The 24331-nt window shown below is 34.2% G+C and overlaps 1 protein-coding gene across 1 annotated transcript in view; it reads left to right on the top strand.

Moving 5' to 3' along the window:
- LOC149796429 (uncharacterized) overlaps window positions 1–16313 on the top strand; it is a 35208-nt gene extending 18895 nt beyond the window's left edge. The window contains exons 5-10 of the mRNA XM_089960224.1: window positions 7870–8023; window positions 8300–8427; window positions 9534–9626; window positions 13594–13868; window positions 14388–14571; window positions 15441–16313. Of these exons, the coding sequence (XP_089816350.1) occupies window positions 7870–8023; window positions 8300–8427; window positions 9534–9626; window positions 13594–13868; window positions 14388–14571; window positions 15441–16264 (1658 nt within the window). The 3' untranslated portion in view covers window positions 16265–16313. The remainder of the gene's footprint in view (window positions 1–7869; window positions 8024–8299; window positions 8428–9533; window positions 9627–13593; window positions 13869–14387; window positions 14572–15440) is intronic.
- Window positions 16314–24331: the final 8018 nt, after the last annotated feature.

Genomic DNA, 24331 nt, shown 5'->3' on the forward strand with positions numbered 1-24331 from the left:
AAAAGAAGAGGTGTGTGTGTGTGTATGTGTGTATTAATCAGAAACATTTCCCATTTAAAATAGTACACCATATGTTGTAGGGCGACAAAATCCAATGTAATGCTTTAAATCTTATTGCAAACTGTCATTGCAAGACTGATTTTAATGCACCAAGAACAATACAATTTTATTTAGACCATGAAAATATCTCTCCTTTTGTCAATTCCAAGCAATTTTATTTAGACCATGATAATATCTCTCCTTTTGTCCCTTCTAGCAATATTTTAGGTATAGGTTGTCTGAATAAAATAAAAATAGAACATTTCTCTTTTGCATATCTGACATATATCATTGCAAATCTGACATATACCATTTTATTTAGACCATGATAATATCTCTCCTTTTGTCCCTTCCAAGTAATATATTAGGTACAGGTTGTCTGAAAAAAATAAAAATAGAACATTTCTCTTTTGCAAATCTGACATATATCATTGCAAATCTGACATATATCATTACAAACCTGACATATATCATTGCAAATCTGACATATATCATTGCAAATCTGACATATATCATTGCACACACATACACAAAACACATATGTACATCTCTCTCTCTCTCTCTCTCTCTCTCTCTCTCTCTCTCTCTCTCTGCCCTGTATTGGTTTAATTTCAAATTAAACCCACTTTAAATAAGAAGCATGATCATCTTAATAAAAATAATGAAACTCTGTTTCTTGAAAACCGAAAACTATTTTATGGAGGAGAGCAGTACTAATATAGCAGACTTTATTCACTTATATGACTTATAAAATATACTTGTCTAGGACGACATATTTAAAAAAAAAAAAAACGTTGTCCTAGACCTGAGAATAAAAAGAACATTTACAGCTGCATATAATGCAGATATGATATTACATTAATAATATATCTAATTTATGTTTAACTTTAAAAAATATTCAACGAAAATCTTGTATATTTCCAAACTAACAGGTACAGTCGGTTCTAAGGAAGTCCAAACTTTTAACTAAATTACCCCACTTAGTAACTCTCTAAAGAATTATTCAGAATAAATTACTGAATCGTCCATGAATTATGTGATTTTAGGGTTATGAATCTGTTGAAAAATAATTTCAGAAAATAATCACAAAGTTAATTGTGTGAAAATTATTATTTTATTTTTATGCAGATACGAGAAAATACAATATCCTGATCATGTCTAATATTTGCTTACCTTTCGATTAACTCCTTTTTTCATAAAGATAACTTAGCCTTGTCTTTTTAAACTCCTCTCTCACCGACATTGACGTCCATGGTCCATACGACTGAGACACATTGTAAAGCAAGATGAAGATGCGTTCTTATTATTGCTTACTTATTAAGCAGGAAGTATACCGGAAATGAGCTTGGACTGCTTTTTTCCATGCTGCCATCTATCGGTTTAAAGGGAAGATAACTGACTACGATCCCTCATTAATGGATTGATCGACATAAAGTTTGAAGATGATATTTTCTTTTATCGTTTTCTGACAGTCTGTCAGTCATCTGCTCGGATATCATTAAGTCAAGAAGTCACGTTCGCTTTGTTTCATTTGTGTGCTTGTTTAGGGTTTGAACAATTAATGTGAGCGATAATAATAGCTGCAGACCTGCTGAAATACTTTTGCATTCAATATTTCCCTCTAAACAATGTCACTTTGACTGGTAGGAGTATATGGTGTATCTGATAGTTCTGTACTTCTTTTCATTTATTGCAAGTTTGGTTCGAACCACAGCCAAGTCATACCAAAGACTTATAAAAATGGTACTAACAGCTTCCTCGCTAGGGCTCAGCATTAAGAGGTTAGTGTTAGGACTGGTCGGCCTGGTGTCAGGATAATGTGACTGGGTGGGACATAATTGTACATGTCTGCGGCATTATGCCCCAGTGCTAGACATCACTATCAATTGCCACACTGAAGACATCGTAGCAATATGACTGAAGTATTGTTAAAGCTACGTTGAAATTCAAACCACACACACACATACACACACAGACACATACACAAACACAGACACACACACACATGCTAATGAGGTTACACGATCAGGTCCAGAGCACACCGAACGAGTTGAACATAACTAAACAGAAACTATATGAGAATCCAAGTGGAACCAAATATTGTCCAACGTTCATGTCACCAATGTAAATGAAAATTTGGAAAATTCGAAACAGCTGATAGAAACGTAGTACCTCCACCGAGAAGGTGACTGACATATTTTCAGTGACGAAATTAACTTTAATCATCAAGATTAAACGTTTCATTTATTTGAAAAGGTTAAATGATTTGAGGTAACCACCTAAACCGAGCTAATTTCATTGTGCTAAAGCAGGATAATTAACATCAACAAACTGCCTAATTAAGCTCGTCTTCCAAATTACATGTATGCGTTAACACGCACCACATTGGATAAAAGAAAGATTTAACAAATTAGTAATACAATGGTATTCAAAGCTATTCCCTGTTTAATATTTTATCGTATCTATGATGTCATCGATGCTGATGAATTTCTCATGCTAATGTCAGTACATATTTACCGTGAAGTTGGAACCATTTTCTTATCTTCCGTGCACATTTTGGCAGACAAAAGATAATCCTTGTATCAGACATAAATTGTATCTTTTCGGCTGCAGTCATAAAATACGTATATTTGAGCAACTTTATCCAAAAGTTAGAGGGGTGTGTGTGTGTGTGTGTACCCAGGTTCGAATCTCTGAAGGGGATGACTTAAAATACTATTTAACCTTGATGATTATATTCTTTTTCCATATATAATGTCACTTCATATTACCCCGTAGCCTGCCATAGGATCCATGATTAGCACCATACCGTTCTGTCTGGTGTATATTTGCTACTTTATCTATATCTATATATGTATTTTCAAATCGAAATGGTGAAGAATCCAGTAGTCGTATGTAATACAAAAGCATATCCTCTCGTGTGTTCAGCTCCACACTCCAAAAGCTTGTCCCACACGTGCCCCCAAAATAAAAACACAAGGCGAGGTATAGGATGAGATTAATGACAGTACACACACACACACACACACACACACACAGGTTCAATACAAGGCGAGATGTAGGATGGGATTAATGACATTACACAGACACATACACACACACACTTGCCAAAATCAACACAAGGCGAGGTATAGGATGAGATTAATAACAGTACACACACACACACACACACACACAGGTTCAATACAAGGCAAGGTGTAGGATGGGATTCATGACATTACACAGACACACACACGCACTTTGCCAAATTCAACACAAGGCGAGCTGTAGAGGGAATTTCATGACATTATACATATACCCATACTCTCTCACACTTATAAAAGCGCGAGGATAAAACATACACGTACTTCATTGAGAGAGAAATATAAAAACAGCCATTCGTCCATTCATTATTTATTGCCCGAGTTCAGAGAAGGAAATGATCAATCGATGAAGAATGATTCCAAGCAAGTCATCGTCTCTTTGTACTTTTGTGTCCTGCTTTAACTATGAGGTCAGATGTAAGAAACTGACTTTAGTTGAACCCTACCTTAAAAGACACTCCTATATAAGTGACAACTAACCATAGCTATGCTTTCAGTGGAGCCTTTAATACAGAGGGCCTATGTATAACTCTTTCATACACCTGTCTCCAGGGCACGCAGTCGTCATGTCCCTTAACTAACCCCTCATAGTATATGTAAGTGTTTGATGTAAGATTCTTAAAATCGGATATATCCAAAACTCTCTGGTCAGAAGAGTTCCATATATTTTCGTTACAAGGAAATGGTCATTCCGAACGAAAATTGTCCAAACAGTATAAAGTGAATCCCAAATTATACTCGTACAAATTGTTCGACGGATATTACGAAGTATATGTTCTCCGTCTGACTGGAACGGCAGTTACAAGTTGGCACCATGAACCGATGAAAGGAAACAAGATAAAAAATTCTGTAATAAAATAGGAATCATAAAAACAAGTAATAATAATAATAATAATAATAATGAGGACTTTGTATAGCGCCTAATCTTTAGAAGCTCTAAGCGCTTTACAACATCAGACAACACCTATAAGATAAAAAAAACATATAATAATATTATTACAAAAACAGACACCATTAAATTAGAAAAACATTAAAAAATATAAAAAAATGCTGAGAATATTTAAGGTAGGAAACATTATTAGATCTTTAAGTTTGTTCTTGCAGTCGAAATAAGTGAGTTTTGAGAGCCCTGTTGAATGTGCTCACTGTGTCACTAATTACAAGTATACTAATTTATTATGGTTGCACAATAAAAGAAAGTTAAATAAGAAATAACTGATTCGTGTTTGTCTTATTTAATTGTATCAGTAACATAAACATTTTATCTATAGCACAGCTTGATTTCTTTTTCAAAATCTAACAACTACCTCACCCCCAACAGCAAAAATAGCAACCAATAAACCAAGACCAGTAATAAATCGTTGTTTTCTCAAAAGCAACATTCTACCACACACCACATGAGAAAAAAAAAATTTCAAAAACAAAAACAACACGGGCTATTTTTAGACAGGATGCATCCTGGCTCATTGTTCTTAGTTTGCTTTTATGTGGCAATAATAAGGTTATTTATCAGTATAGTATCTGCGCCAGCTGAATAAAAAGTCTGTAACGAAATAATTGGTATAGGAGGGTGGATTTTTGTAGACAAAAATCATACTGGCCGTCTGTTAATAGTCTTTATTATTTTATTTTTGTCGTGCTGGGATAGAATGCTAGTTATTGAAAGATGAAAGCAAGGTGTTTTATGCATTTAAACTCTGAGCCAGGACGTAAGGAGTCTATATTGTATGTATAATATCTATGTTTCCTTTCGTCAGTTCTTTGTTTTGTTTTAGTCTTTGATGCAGTTAAATAAAATTAAATTACCCATTACATTCGCATGAACAGCCTATTTAGAGAAAAGAATCCAAAATTGGACTGAGCATTCTTATTATCATTATTAAAATTCTGTGAATAAATTGTAGAAACAGGATAAATATGGACGTGACCTGAAGAATATGAGTGAAATACGCTACTTAAAATATGACTCCAATCAAATTTTTCAAACGAAAAATAGTTAAAACAGATGAAAGGAATTAGTTTACAGAATAACGTTGATAAATAAACTCTAATTAAATATACTGTATCTCCAACAAAGTTTGCCTTAGGTCTCACTGGACAGTTTATCTGGTGAATTTCCATCCGAAAATGGCCTATTGCAGAAAAATGAGAATAATTTTACACTGAAGATACAAATAAAAACAAACTAATGATTTTTGTAGAAAGCATACATGTGAGATTCTGACTAACGCAATCTGGTTAATTCCTAATGCAACTGGTTTCTTTTATACTGAACCAACACTGCCACCAACCCCATAATTTTACATTCATTTTTGACAGCAAAGAGCTATTTTGAATATTTTTCTGTGACAAGGCAGCTAAAAGAATCAGTATGTGCCTTATGCACCTTAAAAATTAGGGAGGTGTCAAAATACGAAACTATCCAATGAGACCTTAGCAACCCTACAGTATTCCTGCAACAAAATTCTTAGCCGACGTTTTTTTCCCGTGCATTATGTGAGTCAACACGCACGTCAAAGATAGAAGATAAAGATACTTACAATGGAAGGTAATGGAGTGTCAAAAGTTTTTTTATTGTTTTAATTGGATCGATACCACGTTCCTTTTTAAGAACAATTTTTCTTACATTCAAAAGAACCATTTCTATGTGTAATGTATGCTTGCGTCCTCATTTTGTCTTTTCTAGTTCAATATTAGAACTATTCCAGACTGTTCGTTTAGTACACACAAAGTCACTCGACTGGAACGTTTTAGTCACTTTGTCTATCCCAGACAACGAGCAAAGATGATGCTTCTGCATTTGTTCATAGTGCTTCTTACTAAGATATTGGTGAACAAAAAATGAATGGTTTTCTTGGGAAATTCGCAGAACATCAGTAGTAAAACCTTTTCGAAGACAAAATAACCTCTTTTTTGTTAACTCCAGTGTTAATATAGTGCCAATACTCATAACAGTACATTCCCTTGAAAGACCAAATTCTGCCTTGATACGGACCAAAGACAAACATTTTAAAAATGCAAAAGAAATAAAAAATCTAACAAAAAACCAAGTCAGCAAGCTGCGAATAAAGGAAAGTTTAAAGGTGGATAAATAATATGCAGTAACCGCGGCACTTGAAATGGCGACAAAGCGGACACATTCGTTCACGCCCATTCCATTCATTTTTAATAGTAACTAACAATGATTATCGGAAGTACTTAATAGTACCGGCGTGTCTGCACTCTAAAATGATTTGATTTGTGTGTACATGCATGCATTATGTTTGAGAGAGAGAGAGAGAGAGAGAGAGAGAGAGAGAGAGAATAACCGGGCTACGCAATTGAATGAATGCATGATTAAAGATATCGGTGAAAGTGACGGCAGATCCAGATCTCTGCTAATCGATATGAGCTTTATAAATTGTTCTCTTTTATCAGTGATGTCAGCTTCATTTTGTACAACCTTTATTATTTGTGGATAACAAATTATAACATTGAAAACCTTTGAGTGATTTACAGCAATGTTTCGTAATTTAAAATAAACTTTCAATCTATCGAGCGTTTAATTCATTGGTAACGAAGCTGATAAAAAAAGTTAAAATGGGATCAGTTTTATACTCCAATTGTTTACTCATGATACTTTTTGAAGTTCCAATAAGAGCCATTTTCCCCAGTATGGATGTAGGAAATGAGATGCTGCTTGACGTAAGCAATGCATACGTTTTCAGTGACCTTTAAAAAGTACGATAATCTTTGTACAAAATGTCTATCACACCCTACAGTCCAGACTTTGTTTTCAGCAAATTTACATATTCGATTATACCTTCTGAATAATCTGAATACAAGATTGTTGGTTTACATATATAAAGCTGATTTATATATGTTCAATGACCACATCAAACAAGATTAGTATAAATAATTAAACGGACACAATACCTCTGCAATCTGATTGACCCCAATTTTGAACCGTCGTAATATAAAAGAGTACATTATATAGTGCTGGAGACTTACTTCTGTATTATTTCACTTAGGCATAAATGAAATCGTGGCATAACTTTCTTAGTATGTATGCATGAATATATAGGATTTAGCAGCAGGTCAACACGACACACTGGCTCAGTAATGCTGATTAAAAGTTACGTTTTAAATTAAATGTAGCAATTGTAGTTATAACACGCCTTTCTTGATAAACGTATGTCTTAAAAAATTAAAGATCAAAGGTATAGCTGTTAAAATCCTTTAAAAGGTCAAATTAAAATAAACGATAAAAGGCGCAAACGTAAAATCCGTTTAAAAAATCAACGGACCAAATTTGTTATATAAACTGCATTGTTTTTAAATGTCCATGATTTTATCTGGTGGAATATTTTCTAAAGCCTCTTAATTGAGTTTACACTAAAACAAACTTCTGTCTCATTGGCTGGATACTTTCTTAGTTCAATTCAGTAATAATTGACTAATTACCAGGAGTCAATCAAACCCTGGCTAGAAAATTATAGTTACAATCAAACAAGGCATGATTCAAAACGGATCAAGAAATGAATAATAAGAGTAATAAAATAATCATATTAATAATACAAACAACATTAATTGCTTCTAGATGACAAAATAGGAGAATGAAAATGGCTTTGTGCTTTAGGTTGATGAAGAAAAGGCACAAACGTTTGTTAATAATATTTCTAGCTACCTGTCTATTACTCTGGCGACCTATCATGTTCCCTATCTTGCTTTTTGTCTCTCATTTCGGTTTTTATATTTTGTTATTCAGATTTTGGTCTCAGCAACTCCATAAAAACTGTCCACACCAAGAACGGGAGGAAGGTGCAAGACTTCTGTGTCACGCAATGTGGCAGTCCAGCATATGCCGCCCCGGAACTTTTAGGGCGCAGAAAATACGGTCCACAGATTGATGTTTGGAGCATGTAAGTGACCGCTAATGTCTTGGAGAAGAAAAGATATTTTTTAAAAAAAACTATTTATTTAGGATTTATGGATTGCACAATATTGTTGACTAGCCTTTTGTAAGACCAGGTATTTACTAACGATATATCGTCATGCTTTACCTTGAGCCAATTTATGTTAAGTCTCTCTCTCTCTCTCTCTCTCTCTCACACACACACACACACACACACACACACAAACACACAGTAAAGTTTGCAATGTGTCAAATTTGAATTATTCTGTTTTCTTTTCTTCAGTGGCGTAAACATGTATGCCATGCTAGCAGGTAATCTACCGTTCACGGTGGAACCGTTCAATATCAAGACGTTGCATAACAAGATGGTCAACGGCCAGATCAATCCACTACCAGAGAGAATATCCAAAGGTATTCATACGAAGAATTTCAAAGTCAAGCTACATGTACAATCCATTTAGACAGTTCAAATCACTCTTTCCGAAATGTTTAATAAATTATGAAATATGTTTTGTTGGAAGGTATTGAGAACTATCGGTTGTTGTAACATGTCTTCCTGGTTTAAGATTTCGTGTTCTGTTTCGAAAATCATGCGTTTCATGGATTAAAAGTCACTATTATGAGCTTTTATTACGTTATCGGTAGCTGATGTTTCGATTCTGTCCTGTATTCCTTAGCTTTCATCCACCACTGATTATCGGACATAATATTCCTGTTTGTAGTACTTTAGAATACTGGTCTAAATAAAGTCATTGGGTGTATGCTTTGTTGTATTTATAATAATTTTCCTTAGTCTGTCTAGAAAACTACCCGATTTGCACATTTACAATTAAAGAATCATACTTTCTAAGCTCACTTACATTTCCAAAGTCAAACTCTTGTATCGTAACATGTTTGTTTGTTATTTTGAAACAAATTAGCTTTGTCTATATTATTGTTTCAACATTTTTAGTACTATAGTTGATACGACCAAGTCTTTCAAACGTTTTGGCGTAAGGTTTTATCTATTTTCATCAAACAAGAATTTGTATTCCTTGCTTCCACAGAACCATTGCAATGTTTTGTGAAACAAGGCCGCTTAGCCACAGTAGATCAGTCAGTAACTGGATTTTCTTGAGAATACTCTGTGATATACTTATCAGGATTTTTAAAATATAGCTATGTCACCTATATTGAAATCACCACACTTCCATTTTAAGGGCTATTGCAGATATCTTCCTTGAGTCAACTGAAAAACTTGCTTCATTGTGGTACATGTTTATCTATATATAATCTTGAAGATCTTCAGACCGTTATTTAAGGGAAAAGGCAATAAAATAATGTACATAGAAGCTATATGACCCATTATACATATAGCTGTATATCGTAATAAAACCTAACTCCATGATCCTCCGATTTTATATCATTCACGAACCATCTTTAAAACACATTTACTAAATTTCATAGCGTGTGATAATTACAGCGGAAGCTTTTCATACATAGATCATATTTTCAACTTATGTTTTAATTTTCTTCAGAATGTAGAGATCTGCTTAAAAAGTTTCTCACACCAGATCCAGACAGAAGAATCAAGCTTGAAGAGGCAATTAGACATGCCTGGTTGGCAGAAGGTAAGAAACCACAGAAGGTCCGATCCAAGATATTATCACCTTTCAAACTTGTTAAGGTTTTACTTTGTTTGGCACATGTATAATACAGTATGTTCGATTAAGTTGTTAAACACCTTGTGGTGGTTGTTCATGTTTGTGAGAAACTGTATGTGTTCTGTATGGTTGTCATTGTTATCTGTTTAATTACCTATATTTTAGAGAAAGAAACATGATAAAGAAGAGAATAAGTTCTTAAGTATTAGAACCTGTTTGCTTTTTTCACATATATTTATACCCAATATAAACTGTAACACCAATTACACGGGCTATATAAATGCACACATAAGTGATCTGTTGATCAAAAAAATGAAACAAGTCATGTGGTGTAGGCTGCCATGAGTTTTCTAACGGGGAATCAAATCAGTATGACAGAAAAGCTTTATGTAAATTATTTACGCTCTGATGAGCTAGATCTCATCCTCTCAATTTTTCATTCATTTACTCGAGTTAATTTTCTCTGTTTTCGTTGTTAGGTTTCTTCTCCTATTCTTCTAGGATATAACCATGTCACACTCTTTAATCATTTCCACCATTTGTATCAAATAATTGAACTATGAAATTATTTCATGTAAAAGCCAAAGGATTAACAATAGTTCCGCCAATTGTGTATGCTGATATTGCCCTTTTCTGCTTAAGTCATTTAATGATAATGTGTTTTAATATATACACCTGTTTTTAGATCGTACGTTGAAGCAATAGGGTTTGGGTCAATTTCTCTAAGAAGCAATGATGAAATATTGTTTTCTTCTAGATAATATGCAGATGTTTCCTTTATATTGTACTTAATTCCATCTTATTATATACTCAATTTTGTCTCCGTTAACTTTACAGTGTCACAATACTGTATTATACGATAATGAACACCTTCGTGTTGCACACACGTGCGCAACACGTGCGCCTTAATATAGAGAGTGTATTAGGAACTACTATGTAAACAAACCATATCCACTCGTGTAGTAGACGCTTTAGGTTTTGGTTGATTAAATTTTTTTGTGAATTAACTGAAGCAACTCTTTCGTCCATTTGAAAGTATAGATGATAAAGTTAACGATGAAGAAGAGTTCACTGAGTTAGAAACGAAACTTTCAAAGAAGCAAACGAATGAACGTGATATTCGCAATGTCAACAACAAACGTGAGAGACAAAGTAATTTAAAATGTCTTCCTGATTACTTATACAGTTAGTTAGGAGAATATTCATATCTTTTTTTTCCAAATAGAATCGTTAGGACTATGACGGGTGCTCTCTGGGGTCTAAACAAATATACCATAGAAAAGTATATTGAGGCCAAGGGCTATCACATATCTGTCAGAGACGTACCATTTTACAAGTCTGTCAAATTACTATATTCGACAAAAGAACGCAAGTGAAGGTTTTGGTTGGAAACTAAATGCATCAGAGTCAATAAGCCAAGACGACGTAAAAGTAGTATTTCCGATCTGTAAATGAAGTGTCACACAACAGCTGCTTTTCTATTATCCCGGTGTAGCTACTTTAATACAATGTTAGGCTAGCAATATTAGACACACTGTATGATACAAGTCATAGCTGGGGTCCCTCCAACAGCCCAATTCAAATGACAGGGCATAAACACGTTTTGTTTATCTGGTAATAGGAATGGTAATAAAAGTACTTACATCTATGCATCTTGAAATTCCTCAAATTTTAGTTTCTTACTTAGTTCTCAAATCCGACTGACATGTCCTACAAAACCCCATACACAAGGAAGCTGGACTGAAATTTCGAGTAGTCCACATTTCCAGAACTGAAATTCATTCTCTTGTTTGCACTGAATTTACCGAGTAATCCAGTCCCTCATAATCAGAAATGCAGAATTGAGTTGGATCAACATAGAAACAAAATCCATGCTCATTCATCCACAATATGACTCTAAATTTCAATGTTACTTAGACCAAAACGACAATTCTTTTCTAAACTGATGTAAAGTGCACACTAAGTTAAAAGGTTGCTGGGCGGAGCTATGTGCGCATGAATACTGTTATTGTGTATTGAGTTGAGGAATCTATGGTTGTGAATTTGTTTTGGAACCAGGCATAAATTCAACTACATTGTTTCTTGTAATCTCTTTTATTATTACGCCTTAGGTAGTTAAACAAAATGAGCATATAATAAAAAGGTTACTGCACTTGTATGAAAAATATAAACTCGTTTGCTTCTGAAAATAACTTCATTCCGCATGGTCGTGCAGAATTATGTCAATAAAACTCGGTCATGGTTTCCCGTACAAAGGCAGTAACCTGTAAATAGTCATTATCATCAGATTCGTAATTAATCTTTCATGGATAATCAACACGTTTCTAATTCATTCAACCTTTGACAGGATTAAAAATTATTATGCTTAAATTTATAAATGATGTATATTAACTGAGTTTATTAAATTTCATTTTTTATTATTACGACTCTATAGTCTTAAACTAAGTAACAGTAAGAAGCAAAACCAACAAAATTTGTACAACGTAACAAATAATCTAATTCTCTTAGTTGAAAAATGAACATTTAAGAGGAACTTACAGTGCTATGAATTAAATAAAAAATAATCCTAAAACGTTCTACACAAATCCAATAAAATAGTGTCAAAACTCGCTGCCAAAAATGGAGAAATGAAAATAGAGAACAATGCAATGAATACATGAATACTTGCACGAATGAAAGACACTAAAATCACACAAATGTCAAATTTATTAACTCAAGAAACGTTCGAATTTGATAAACCATGCAGGAAAACACGTCTGACGCAAACATACAAATATTCTGTGTTTCATCGATTGACTTCTGCAGGAGATTGTTAAACTTCACAAAACTAGCTTAAACTGATGAAGATAGAGATCTCAATACAGATCCTATTAATCCATGTGCCGCTTTTAATTTATCTGGTATTAATACAGATCAACAAAACAACGATTTCACTGGTCAAACACTATGTACATGGAACCTAGTGATAGCGGGTTTAAAACGAAGTCGTCGAAAAGAGAAATTGAATAACAAAATTACAGAAGCTTCTAAAGCTGATAACTTTACCATTAGTGAGATTTAAAATCACATTTATTTTAATAGCTTGTGTTTTAGGTTTTTTAAATTGTTCTGATCTCTCTCTCTCTCTCTCTCTCTCTCTCTCTCTCTCTCGTTGATTTATTGATTTAACTCTGTGGTAAAGAAAGACACCTGAAATAGTAATGGTTGTCATTGTCATTGTCAAAGGGACCAATGCAACGATTACAAAATATCCATTTACTCATTTATGTGTCATTATTTTCTGACTTCTTTTCCCAACGTCCTGTTTTAGCTTTCTTCTTAAGAACTTTTTACTTTGCCTCACATTTTGCGGTTATTTATTTGTATGTTCCATGTGTTATCCTAGTTTTGGATTCCTGCTTCTATTTCTCTTCTCATGGCTGTGTATTGCATACTTATTGTTATTTATGTGTTTGTTTTGGTACTTAATTTTATCTGCTCAAAGTCCCAATTCGTTATGCTAGGCACATGCAAGCCATGTCCATTATTTTGAAACCAAAGTCATATTATTTGGAATCAGTAATAAGACACTAACACCTGTCTAAATGCTTGTATATTAATACGTGTTCGTGTTTGAGAATGCTTTTAAAATAATTGCACACAAAACATGGAAGCATGCAACTAAACAATTTCTCCCCGACCACGACATCAACAACTATACATTGCTGAATCCATATATAGTTTCTAATGTATATCCAAGTGAGAAAGGCGATACAAGTTATCTAAGTACAATTTCTTAAGATTGCATTTTAATATAGACTTTTAAGTAAGACCAAATCCTCATATCTCAATTCCTGAAATAAAATGTTTGCTTCACACACACACACACACACACACACACACACACACACACACTTTAGGCTTTGTTTCTATTTTTACTATTTATACATTTTAGGTCCTGGAACTCCGCTTTCGAGATCGCCATGTCCAAATAAATTGAAAGTAGAAGACCTAGATGACAATATCCTGAAGTATATGAGTGAAGTCAAAGGATTCCGGATTAGCGAAGTTATTAGATATGTCACAGGAAACTTCCCCAGCCCGACAACTGCCATGTACCATCTTCTGCATCAGAAATTAACCAGTCACTATGCCAGTGTCAGAGTCTCTTTGCATATGTCCATGGACATCAGGCAGAAAACAGTGGTGACTAACAATAGATTGCTGCAGGTAAGACACGAGTTCAATTCGCATTTTTTATCATCAGGATGACTACAAGACGAAATTATCACTTCAAATTAGAAAAAGTATTTGCCGTAGCAAACTTTACTTTGGTCTCCTCACTTTTTAAGTTGATACCTTGCATCAAAAGGCAAATTTGGCAGTTTAGCAGTTAAAATTGTATCTATTTTGAAATAGATGTCGTCGCTTAACAACTTGGGAGATAAATATTATTTATCATAATATAGCCCTGACACTTCCGGTTAGGTACCAGCACAAGAACAGTAATTATTTGCACAGTAATACATCACAGCCATTATACAATGCCCTCGTTAGCTTCATTCGATTTATACAATACTCAAAAGCCGCATCTGCATACTTCTAATGAATAATAGTGATACGGGGTAAGGAGATTAATTTCAGAATGTTCTCGTTATTGTTTTAACAAGCAATACTCTTGTTATAGAAATAGCCCTACCATACATTCAAAGTTGGTAATTGTTGATCATGTTCTTGGCTGTTTCTTAGGAAAAAGAAAATAAAATTCCAGCAATTTTGCCTAGCGATGATCCCTACAATCAAAAGGTAGATATGAAAAGAGACAGTCAGAAGGAGAATGACAGTAAAGACACTACATCAGGCGTAATAATAATGGATCTGAAGAAAGAGCCAAATCTTGAGAAGAAATATCCTGAAAAAGCTGTCATTCCTGGTAAGGGAGTTGATGTGTGTTAGTATTTAACGTTGTATAAACCAATATTTTTTGAAATGCTTATGGGTTTGTTTTCTTATTACGAATATTGGTTTGCTGTTATTGATGGAAATAAATATTCTACAGGAACATTTCTATCTTTGTACATGATTCTGGCAGCTTTTGTTAAAATCATTTGTCATTGTTGACGTATATCACAATTAGCACTCTTTTAATAATGTTCAGTAATGGGAAATTGTTTCTTCTAAAAGATATTGCTACGTTCCTTTTATTCATGATGAAAAGTTTTGTTTTATTTATGTTATTAAATTTTCATATTCCATTCACTAGATTGGTACTTTGTTCAATCCCATTCAAACTATTCACTTGTCGATCTTGCATTCTGAAAGAAGAAAAACTCATAATTCTATATTTAATACAGTTTAATTCCTTTCTATTCCCGAATTTATAAGTTATAGCACAATAAATTAGCATCGGTTTTCCAATCGGGACACACCGGAGCACACGTACATAACCAACGCTCTGTGATGTACAAAGGCTCCAAAGGCCTGTCCGAATGAATTATTGTAAAATTGATGCGGAAATAATGTGGTTGGATATTATTTCCTAAATTTGTAATTCTTCAGCACAGGATGTTGTAAATCTGAACATTTTCCACATGTTTTGAATAAATATTCCTCTGGGCAACAAAACTTACTTAGGGAAGTTTAATTACGTGCCATCTCTCATCTGCTATTTCGAACTCCTTCCCTCTGTTTCTTTGTATGTGCCTTGTTGCAGTTTGTTATAAGTTATAAAGGTAATGTCGTGTCATTTCAAAATAATTTCCAGAAATAAAACTTTTATGCATTTGTTTTTCTTCGATTTAGACAATAAGAAAGAAAACATTGCGGACATCCACACATCTGAACAAGACGACAAAGTGTCCAAGCAGGCAACGACGCCATACAAGGTCAGCCAGAAGGAGTGTCAAGATCATATGTCATCGATTTCCATTCACCTTCCGGTTGTAGCACAGAAATATATCATAGGAAATCTTCATAAGCGAAAACTATTCACACATCCCTCAATTCGGTCTCAGGACCAGTCTAAAAGTCACGAAACTTCAAAAGAAAACTGTCTCAACAAAGAAAGTGTTAGGATTTTTCACCAAAAGCCTACATGGCCACAAGTTATCCATGCAGGTAAAGCAGCACCAAAAAAGAAACATGATGACCATATTAGAAGGGACTTTCAATATGACGATACAAAGAAAGATCTTTCAAATCATCATTTGAAAATATCACCTTTCTATACGTCTGTGAAAAATGACAATGCAAAACAACAAAGGAAACCCAAATGCGAACCATACCATTATCTGCATAAGCAAAGAGGGAAAACAATGACGTCATTTAGTGTTCATGGTCGCTTTTCAGAGCCTAACCAAACAAAACTGACAACGGTTGCCGCGCTGTCAAAAACTGTTGAGATGGAAGGAGAGCCTATAAAAAAACAATTTCTATACCGGCCTTCTATTTCACGGAAAATGCATAAGATTAAATTAGATCTGACATCGGACATGGTCCAAAGAGAGAGGATTTCCCAAATTTCATCAAGGCCAATGAGTTCGCAGACGGGATGCGTCCCCTCTACGTCAGCTACCCCAAACCAGTTTGAACTCCCTTCAATATCACCACAGCTGCTGAAATCTTGATCTTTGACTGAACCATATATTCCATAAAATTAAATGATGTTATTATTCACCATTTGTCAAAGTCAGACCCTAATTGCTTCATTTGAAATTAACACTGACACAACAAAACCAGGTCAAATCGTAAATTAACAGAATGTTTCTTTTATTTCTTCTTCTGAAAACATGTGTGAGTATAAACTCTCTCTCTCTCTCTCTCTCTCTCTCTCACACACACACACACACACACACACACACACACACACACAGAGTTTTGAGAAACACAAGAAAAGTAACCCAATATTTTATTACACTGAACTGAGAAAGAAATATTGGACTGATTCGAAAATAACTATTCCTCAACTCAGCACGCATATGTTTTGATGCTTCATTTTAGATTTGCATATATTTTCATCCCCTGACAGGTTTTTACCATGGCAAGAGAAATATAATAATGCCTACAAAATGCACATATTTATTGACAAATATTCCTTGGTATCAACGTAGTTGAATCTACAGGAACATGATGAAAATTTAATCTTGTTCTCATTTCTATAAAACTATTCCATTCCGCACGTGTAATTGGCATACGGACTAGTTGAAGACCAATGCAGACCAAATGATAACGTTGCAAACAATTCTGATCGGAACGAAACGAGGTTCTCCGTTGAATAAACGGTAGCAAAACAGTCCCATATAAGGTATAAATAATACAGATACAAGAAACACTGCGATAAACGAAATAATGAACTTTATATATATATATATATATATATATATATATATATATATATATATATATATATATATATATATATATATATATATATATATATATATATATATATATATATATATATATATATATATATATATATATATAAACAGAGACAGAGAGAGAGGCTTTGCTTTAGCGAATCCTTTGTAAACCGGCTTTCTCTGCAGAAAGGAAGCATGCTTGGTTTCCAATAAGGCCATTCAGATCAACACTGATCAAATCTCTTTAACTCAATCACATTAAAACGGCAAAAGGTGTCATACATTGTCAAGATGGTAAATGGATTGGGGCTTATAGGCAAGGCGATGGGTGTCGTTTACCCGCGGCCCCGGAGTCGAATCTCCGTAGAGTACGAATTAAAATTCTCTATCCCGTACGTTAATCACATATACATTGCTTTGACCTTAAGAAAGGCCTTCATCGGGTAACAGTAAATAATACACAGAGACACACACAGACGAATAGCAGCGACACGCGTAGAACAAGATATATTTACAGAGAATCGATCCTATTCAGAATAACAGGAAATAACTACATGTATAGAAGAAAGTCTAATATCAATGAAGCACTCTAGCACAACACTGCTCTGCCACACCCAGTCAACCATTTATTTGCCAGGAGATTTTGTTGCATAGAGCGCCATATGTAGCCATGCATATTTTCACAATTGGCTTTGGAAAAACTTCGCAAGATGGAGGATATCGTTATTAAACCAGCTGATAAGAGATCCTGTGTCGATATAATGAACAATGGTGGATAAATTGCTCAGTAACAAATTTGCTCAGAATGAGATACAACTGTTGTATTAAACGTTATAACGAAAAGTAAACTAAGATCAGACAGAAAAACACAAAGCAACCGTAAGTTTAACAGCAAAAAATGTGCATGAATCAAGATGGATAAGCGATACTATCCTTAATCATCTGATTTCTTCTGGCCAAATATCCGGCTGCTACATTGGTAGTAAATGTTAGTTTTCCCAGTCACGTAATATGCACGACGAAAAAGACGACCTTAGGTGATGCCGCTTTCGTGTGACCTCTGACATTTGAATATTTGTCCTTAAGATTTATTATCATTGTTTTGTTTCTTCTTCCTCTAACCTTTGCCACGGGAAAAGCTGAACGTATGTGTGATTAAACTCCATTGCATGTTACGTAAATGAACATCACTTGTCATAGGTAACACAAATGCTGAAGCAACAAATAATTTTGCAAGCCTATGGCTGATCGGGAAGAGAAATTATGGTATCAAACACAACGCATTTCCCATTAGACGACAAATGCATTAAAAGGGTTTATCAAGGCTTAGAACGGCTTTTATCAACAATGCAAATAAAGTTATTTTCAAGATTAGTACATGATGTCGAAATAGGTTTACATAATCTAATTATTTCAGCCTATACAAGAATGAATACCGTTTAGTCATTATCTCCTTTTGAACATTATGAGTATATACGTGTAAGTTTCTTTATTTAACTAAAAAAATTTTTCTTTTGCTTTGTTTTAAATATGGAGTAAATACATAAACTTCGAAGATTTTATCTAATAATTTTCAAGGATTTGAATTAAAAGTTAGGTGCGTGCTCGTGATCTACTGCAAGTTTAGCATTTAAAACACTGTATAAACAAGACTTTGTTTCAGTAAATTACGTATCTGAGACTGTGAATTCAAGAGATTTATAATTCTTTGACTACTATCACATTTAAATTAGAAACAGATCGGTAATATTTTAGATACGTGTTCGTGTCTGGGGTAAAAACTTGTTCGTGTCCAAGGTAAAATCAATACCGTATTCGCATTTTACAGATTTTTAAATATAGGTTCATGTACTTCCGTCATGAAATTCCATGATGTGTGTTCACTAAAATGTGCCGAGTGGTCTGAGGCACTAACCTATACAGATCGTTAACACATCACCCCTCTGTCCTCTTGAATTAGAATCTCGGCTCAAACAGCATGGGTATGTGAAAGCCTTTGCCAGTAGTCTCTCGTAGATCGGTGAATCTTCCCGGAGAACTCCCAGGTTCATCCTCCATCAGATATGCTGATCGCCATAAATTGTCTATCAGATGATGAAAAATGGCGTTAAACCACACCAAACCAACCCACTGAAAAGTATATGTACTTTCCTGTCTTTTTAAAACAAGGAAGACAATTTTAATGTTAGAGAAATGTGAAATCCCGTTTCTACTATGTATATATCTTCTCCTAAGACACTTTCTAAACGGGAAAATGAATAAATGTAAATATCAGCTATAGACATAATTAACCTTACAGTTTAAATCAGAAAGTACATGTACCACATGTATAAAAGCTGACGAATTTTACTATCGGAGAATTTGTTATGTCCTCGATTTTACTTGAATGATTACCTATCAAAAATTTCGTTTTAAAAAGTATGTTAGGTAAATGCGATTTGGGAGTTATTATTTAAATACTGTGCAATAAATGAAGATGAGCAAAACTAGGGTCTTCTCTGGTAACTCCCAACTTTAAAGAGTACCACAAAAATAAATCCAAGCCAGTCATACTGAAGGATATATATTTAGAATTTGTGTACACTAAAAGTGTTCTCTTGAACAGTCACATGCATTCTGCACCCACCAACAGAATTGAAGATGTCGAAACAATTTCAGTTATAATCAATAATGCAGAGAAGGCTGACTAATTATGTTTGGTCATTACGAAGAATGTCATGAATATTACGGAAGAATGTCATAAATATTACGGTAAAATGGTTGCAAACAATACACTGATATTTGGAGGACAATACAGTAGTGGCTCATACTCATTCGGGATTCTCGTGACATGTTAAATATGTACATAAACAATATGATTCTATGTGACAAAGTTTTAGGAGTGTTGAAGTGAAATACCTAAGTTTACGATGATATAACATCTACATATGCTGCTTCTATGAAATATAAAGATGAAGACAAAATATATTATGGTTTCACGGATGTAAATAAGTGAAAGGAAAATCAGAAAGTCAAAAACAGGTTAGAGATCATTGTCATACAACTAGTAAATATCGCGACCCTTTCATATAACTAGTAAATATCGCGGCCCTGGTTCTTTAAATAGAAAATATCACGGTCATGTTATATAACTAGTAAATATCAAGGTCATATCATATAACTAGCAACTATCGCGGTCCTGGTTATATAGCTAGTATATATTGCGGTCCTATGATATAACTAGTAAATATCGTGGTCCTGTCATATAACTAGTAAATATCACTTTCATGTTATATAACTAGTATATATCACGGTCCTTTTCATATAACTAGTAAATATCACGGTTCTATCATATAACTAGTAAATATCGTGGACCTATCATACAAGTAGTAAATATCACGGTCCTGTTATACAACCAGTATATATCACGATATTGTCATATAACTAGTATATATCACAATCCTACTTACAATGACTGTAATCTAAATTACAAATATAAATCATACATTCCCTTAATACTTGCATAATTTATGCAAAATATGTCATGAGACAGTTTAAATTAAACTTATGAGGAGATTAATATAACTGTTGCATACCTTGTTGTGTGACATATTTGAAGTATTCAGGAATGTGTGTTTACCACAGTCCGTATAAATTAAATCCAGCGCATTGCTATAGTATACCTGGATTAGCTCATGATGCCAGAGCATTGCTATAGTGTACCATGATTACCTCATGATGACAGCGCATTGCTATAGTGTACCTGTATTACCTCAAGATGACAGCGCATTGCTACAGTGTACCTGGATTACCTCATGATGACAGCGCCTTGCTATAGTGTACCTGGATTACCTCATGGTGACAGCGCATTGCTATAGTGTACCTGTATTACCTCAAGATGACAGCGCATTGCTACAGTGTACCTGGATTACCTCATGATGACAGCGCCTTGCTATAGTGTACCTGGATTACCTCATGGTGACAGCGCATTGCTATAGTGTACCTGTATTACCTCAAGATGACAGCGCATTGCTATAGTGTACCTGGATTACCTCATGATGACAGCGCCTTGCTATAGTGTACCTGGATTACCTCATGGTGACAGCGCATTGCTATAGTGTACCTGGATTACCTCATGATGACAGCGCATTGATATAGTGTGTACCTGGATTACCTCATGATGACAGAGTTTTTTTTCTCCAAAAACAAACGAATCATAACTATGTTCTGACTACGAAAGCTTATTAATTTGTTTTATTTTAATGTTTCAACGACAAATGTAGCATATGAATAAAATACATATTTATATATCACAATATTTCTCCTCAAAGACAGTTTCTGTTGTTCTCTTTAGCAATCTAATTCCTGTTATATTCTGGGATATATATTGTGATATATAAATATGTATTTTATTCATATGCTACATTTGTGATAAATGATTGCTTTCGAAGAAACTGCATTGTTTATTCGCTAGTTTACTCACTCAGTGGTTTATACGTTTAAAATATATTTGCTAAGAACATTGGGCGCTATTTTTATATCAGGTATAAACGTAGAACGAAACCTAATTAAACCTTATTGTTTTTAAAAGTATTATTATCGTGTATTAAATACTTAAGTAATGTAAAGTAAACTATAAAGGTTATATAGGAATATTTTTTAAAATTCCAACAGTGGAGAGAAAGAAGAAATTAAACGTAACAATCGCTACTATTCCGATTTTAAAGATGTCTCATTCCACTATTCAGATTTCAAAGAAGTATTCCTCCACTCAATACAAAAGCTGTTCACTTTCATCACAGCGTGAGAATATCGTACGTATACATGTCGCAAAGATTTCCAGTAAAAATAACAACTCTCCGGTGAATTTATAAGTCTGAATTGCCCCAGTAATAATAAGACCTTAGACTACAAATTACTTTACTTTTCGGATAGCTTAACAAATGACTTTGACTGAAATAATATTTCACTCTGATATATTTTATGTTAATTTTTCATGGTTGTTTTTGGAATATTTTAAATGGTCATTTACAAACCTGGGCGAGTCTGACCAAGCTGTAGTCTTAACCAAGATACTGAACTTTTTCAAAAGCGGTACATTAATGTTTTCACCAAAAAAAATCACAGATATTTTATCGCCAAAAGGTTGCGACATCACTAACCTTACGTCTTCAAAATACTTCTATGCACAATCTTAATTTCATAACTGAATAATACAAGGAAAGAACACATGCCTCAATTCATTCTGAACACAGTTGGAATTCATTATGAATACTCTACACTTTTGGACTTGTGGACTAACTTTTAGGACTATTTGGCAATTAATTCGCAATACTGTGAGTTCTTTTTCAAATTTTCACTTTGTATCCGAGGGAAATAAATTAATTTTTAGAGTTTTATAATTTAAAAAAAAAACTTGTTGGTTTACACTCTTTTCTGTTTATTAATTTAAGACCATACAGTTTTAACGTTTGTTAGACACTAATTTGGACACCAAAAGTATCTTGTGTTAGACATTAACTTGGACACTAAGACAATCTCACATATGTTAGGCTACATCAGACATTCAGCAAAGGTCATGTTGAATATTCTGGAAATCAAAGCCTTTGAATTGAACAAAAGCGATTTTATTGCATTTGACATGTGACTTGTTTGGAACAGACAGAATCATGCTTGTTTGCTTTATATTCCCACGTAAAAGCGAAGAGGCCTACCCCAGTTAGCATCTTATTTTCTGATTAGACTTTTATTTTATTAAATACAAGTGACATCCTACACTAGTTGCAAAAATCCAAGAGGAATCAGAGAAATAAATGAATGGTTCAAAAACCCTTTTAGGTTGTTGCTTTTGGAGTAAGTTGCCTCCATATTTTGTATAAAATTATTCTTATAATCTCTCTGAGGATTAATCTGGAGAAAGTATACGACTTATGTTCACCTATGCTAAATACGAGACGTTTTGAGATGTGTGGACTGTTGTTAGAAATACAGACTTGAGAGATATTGAGTTCTTAGACATTTGTATAAACAATTCGCATCAAAATGATTTTCATAAACACACTTGTATGTTGATTTTCAGTTGTAAGGAGATTTTAAATCTGTTGAGTTGTGGCCTTTAAAGTGTATGTCAAAGTTATCATGTCAACGCATTTACTAAAATTAAATTAAATATTAATTACTGTTCTCAAATTTTGATACTAACATAGTTTAAAAAGTGTCTATGCAATCCTGACCGTTGAACACTCTGTACCTTAAATATTGATCGCTATTTGACTTTTACAGTGGTGGCCAGGTACTAACTTGGTCAAGAAAAGAGGATGCCGGGTATATCATAACAAATATGATCACATAGTCAGTTCATTCTTCCTACGATATGTTTAGTTTCATATTTTTATATCACAACGTGTTACATACCACTTCATGAGATTCTGATTGGTCCAAAAAAGCCAATGAAATTAGTGTGCAGTATTCTCTTTACTGATTGGCTACGATTATGAGAAAGCTTGCTTAACCCCGCCTTCAAGAATTTTTTTGTTTTGAATGAATATTTTGGCGGCCAATTTTCGACTCTAGTCACGAAAGGGAATTGGGGGGAAAATGGTATCGTATATGTGAAGGAGTTTGCGAGTCCATTTCAGTCAGACGAAGCACAGAACGATAATAGGAAGACTGCCGCGAAGAGCTGAGACTTGAAATATCGATGCAAAAATGGAAGAAAATTTTGAAACCTAACCATACTAATTGCTGATGATAAACGATAATAGTTTGCAAACATTTCTTTTTCTGGTCTGAAATGCTCGGACATTTTTAGCTCTGTCACTTTCAACTTGCAAAAAGCAAAAGGATCAGCGTATCGTAAAAACATCATATGATTCTTTTTGCCAGTTAGTCCCATACCTACGTTGATAAGAGCAGCAACAACTTCCCAAATTACCGCTCCAGTGGCCTAGTGGTTAGGGCGTCCGCCTCGGATGTGGGAGGTCGTGGGTTTGATCCCCGGCTGAGTCATACCAAAGACTTACAAAACTGGTACGAACAGCTGCCTCGCTTGGCGCTCAGCATTAAGAGGTTAGTGTTAGGACTGGTCGGACTGGTGTCGGGATAATTTGACTGGGTGGGACATCATGCCACATGTCTGCGACATGATGCCCCATTGCTAGACATCACTATAAACTGTCACACTGCAGATATCGTAGCGATATAACAGGAAAATTGTTAAAGCTACGTTAAAATTCCAAATCAAAAACACACACACACACACACAAACTTCCCGAATGATGACTCAAACACAGTCGTAAATAATCTTAGAAAAACCTGCTCCAAATAAGTATTTCCCGACTATATCGATGTATG

Source organism: Sinohyriopsis cumingii, chromosome 6 (genome assembly GCF_028554795.1).
Source record: "Sinohyriopsis cumingii isolate HCF-2022 chromosome 6, ASM2855479v2, whole genome shotgun sequence".
Taxonomy (NCBI): domain Eukaryota; kingdom Metazoa; phylum Mollusca; class Bivalvia; order Unionida; family Unionidae; genus Sinohyriopsis; species Sinohyriopsis cumingii.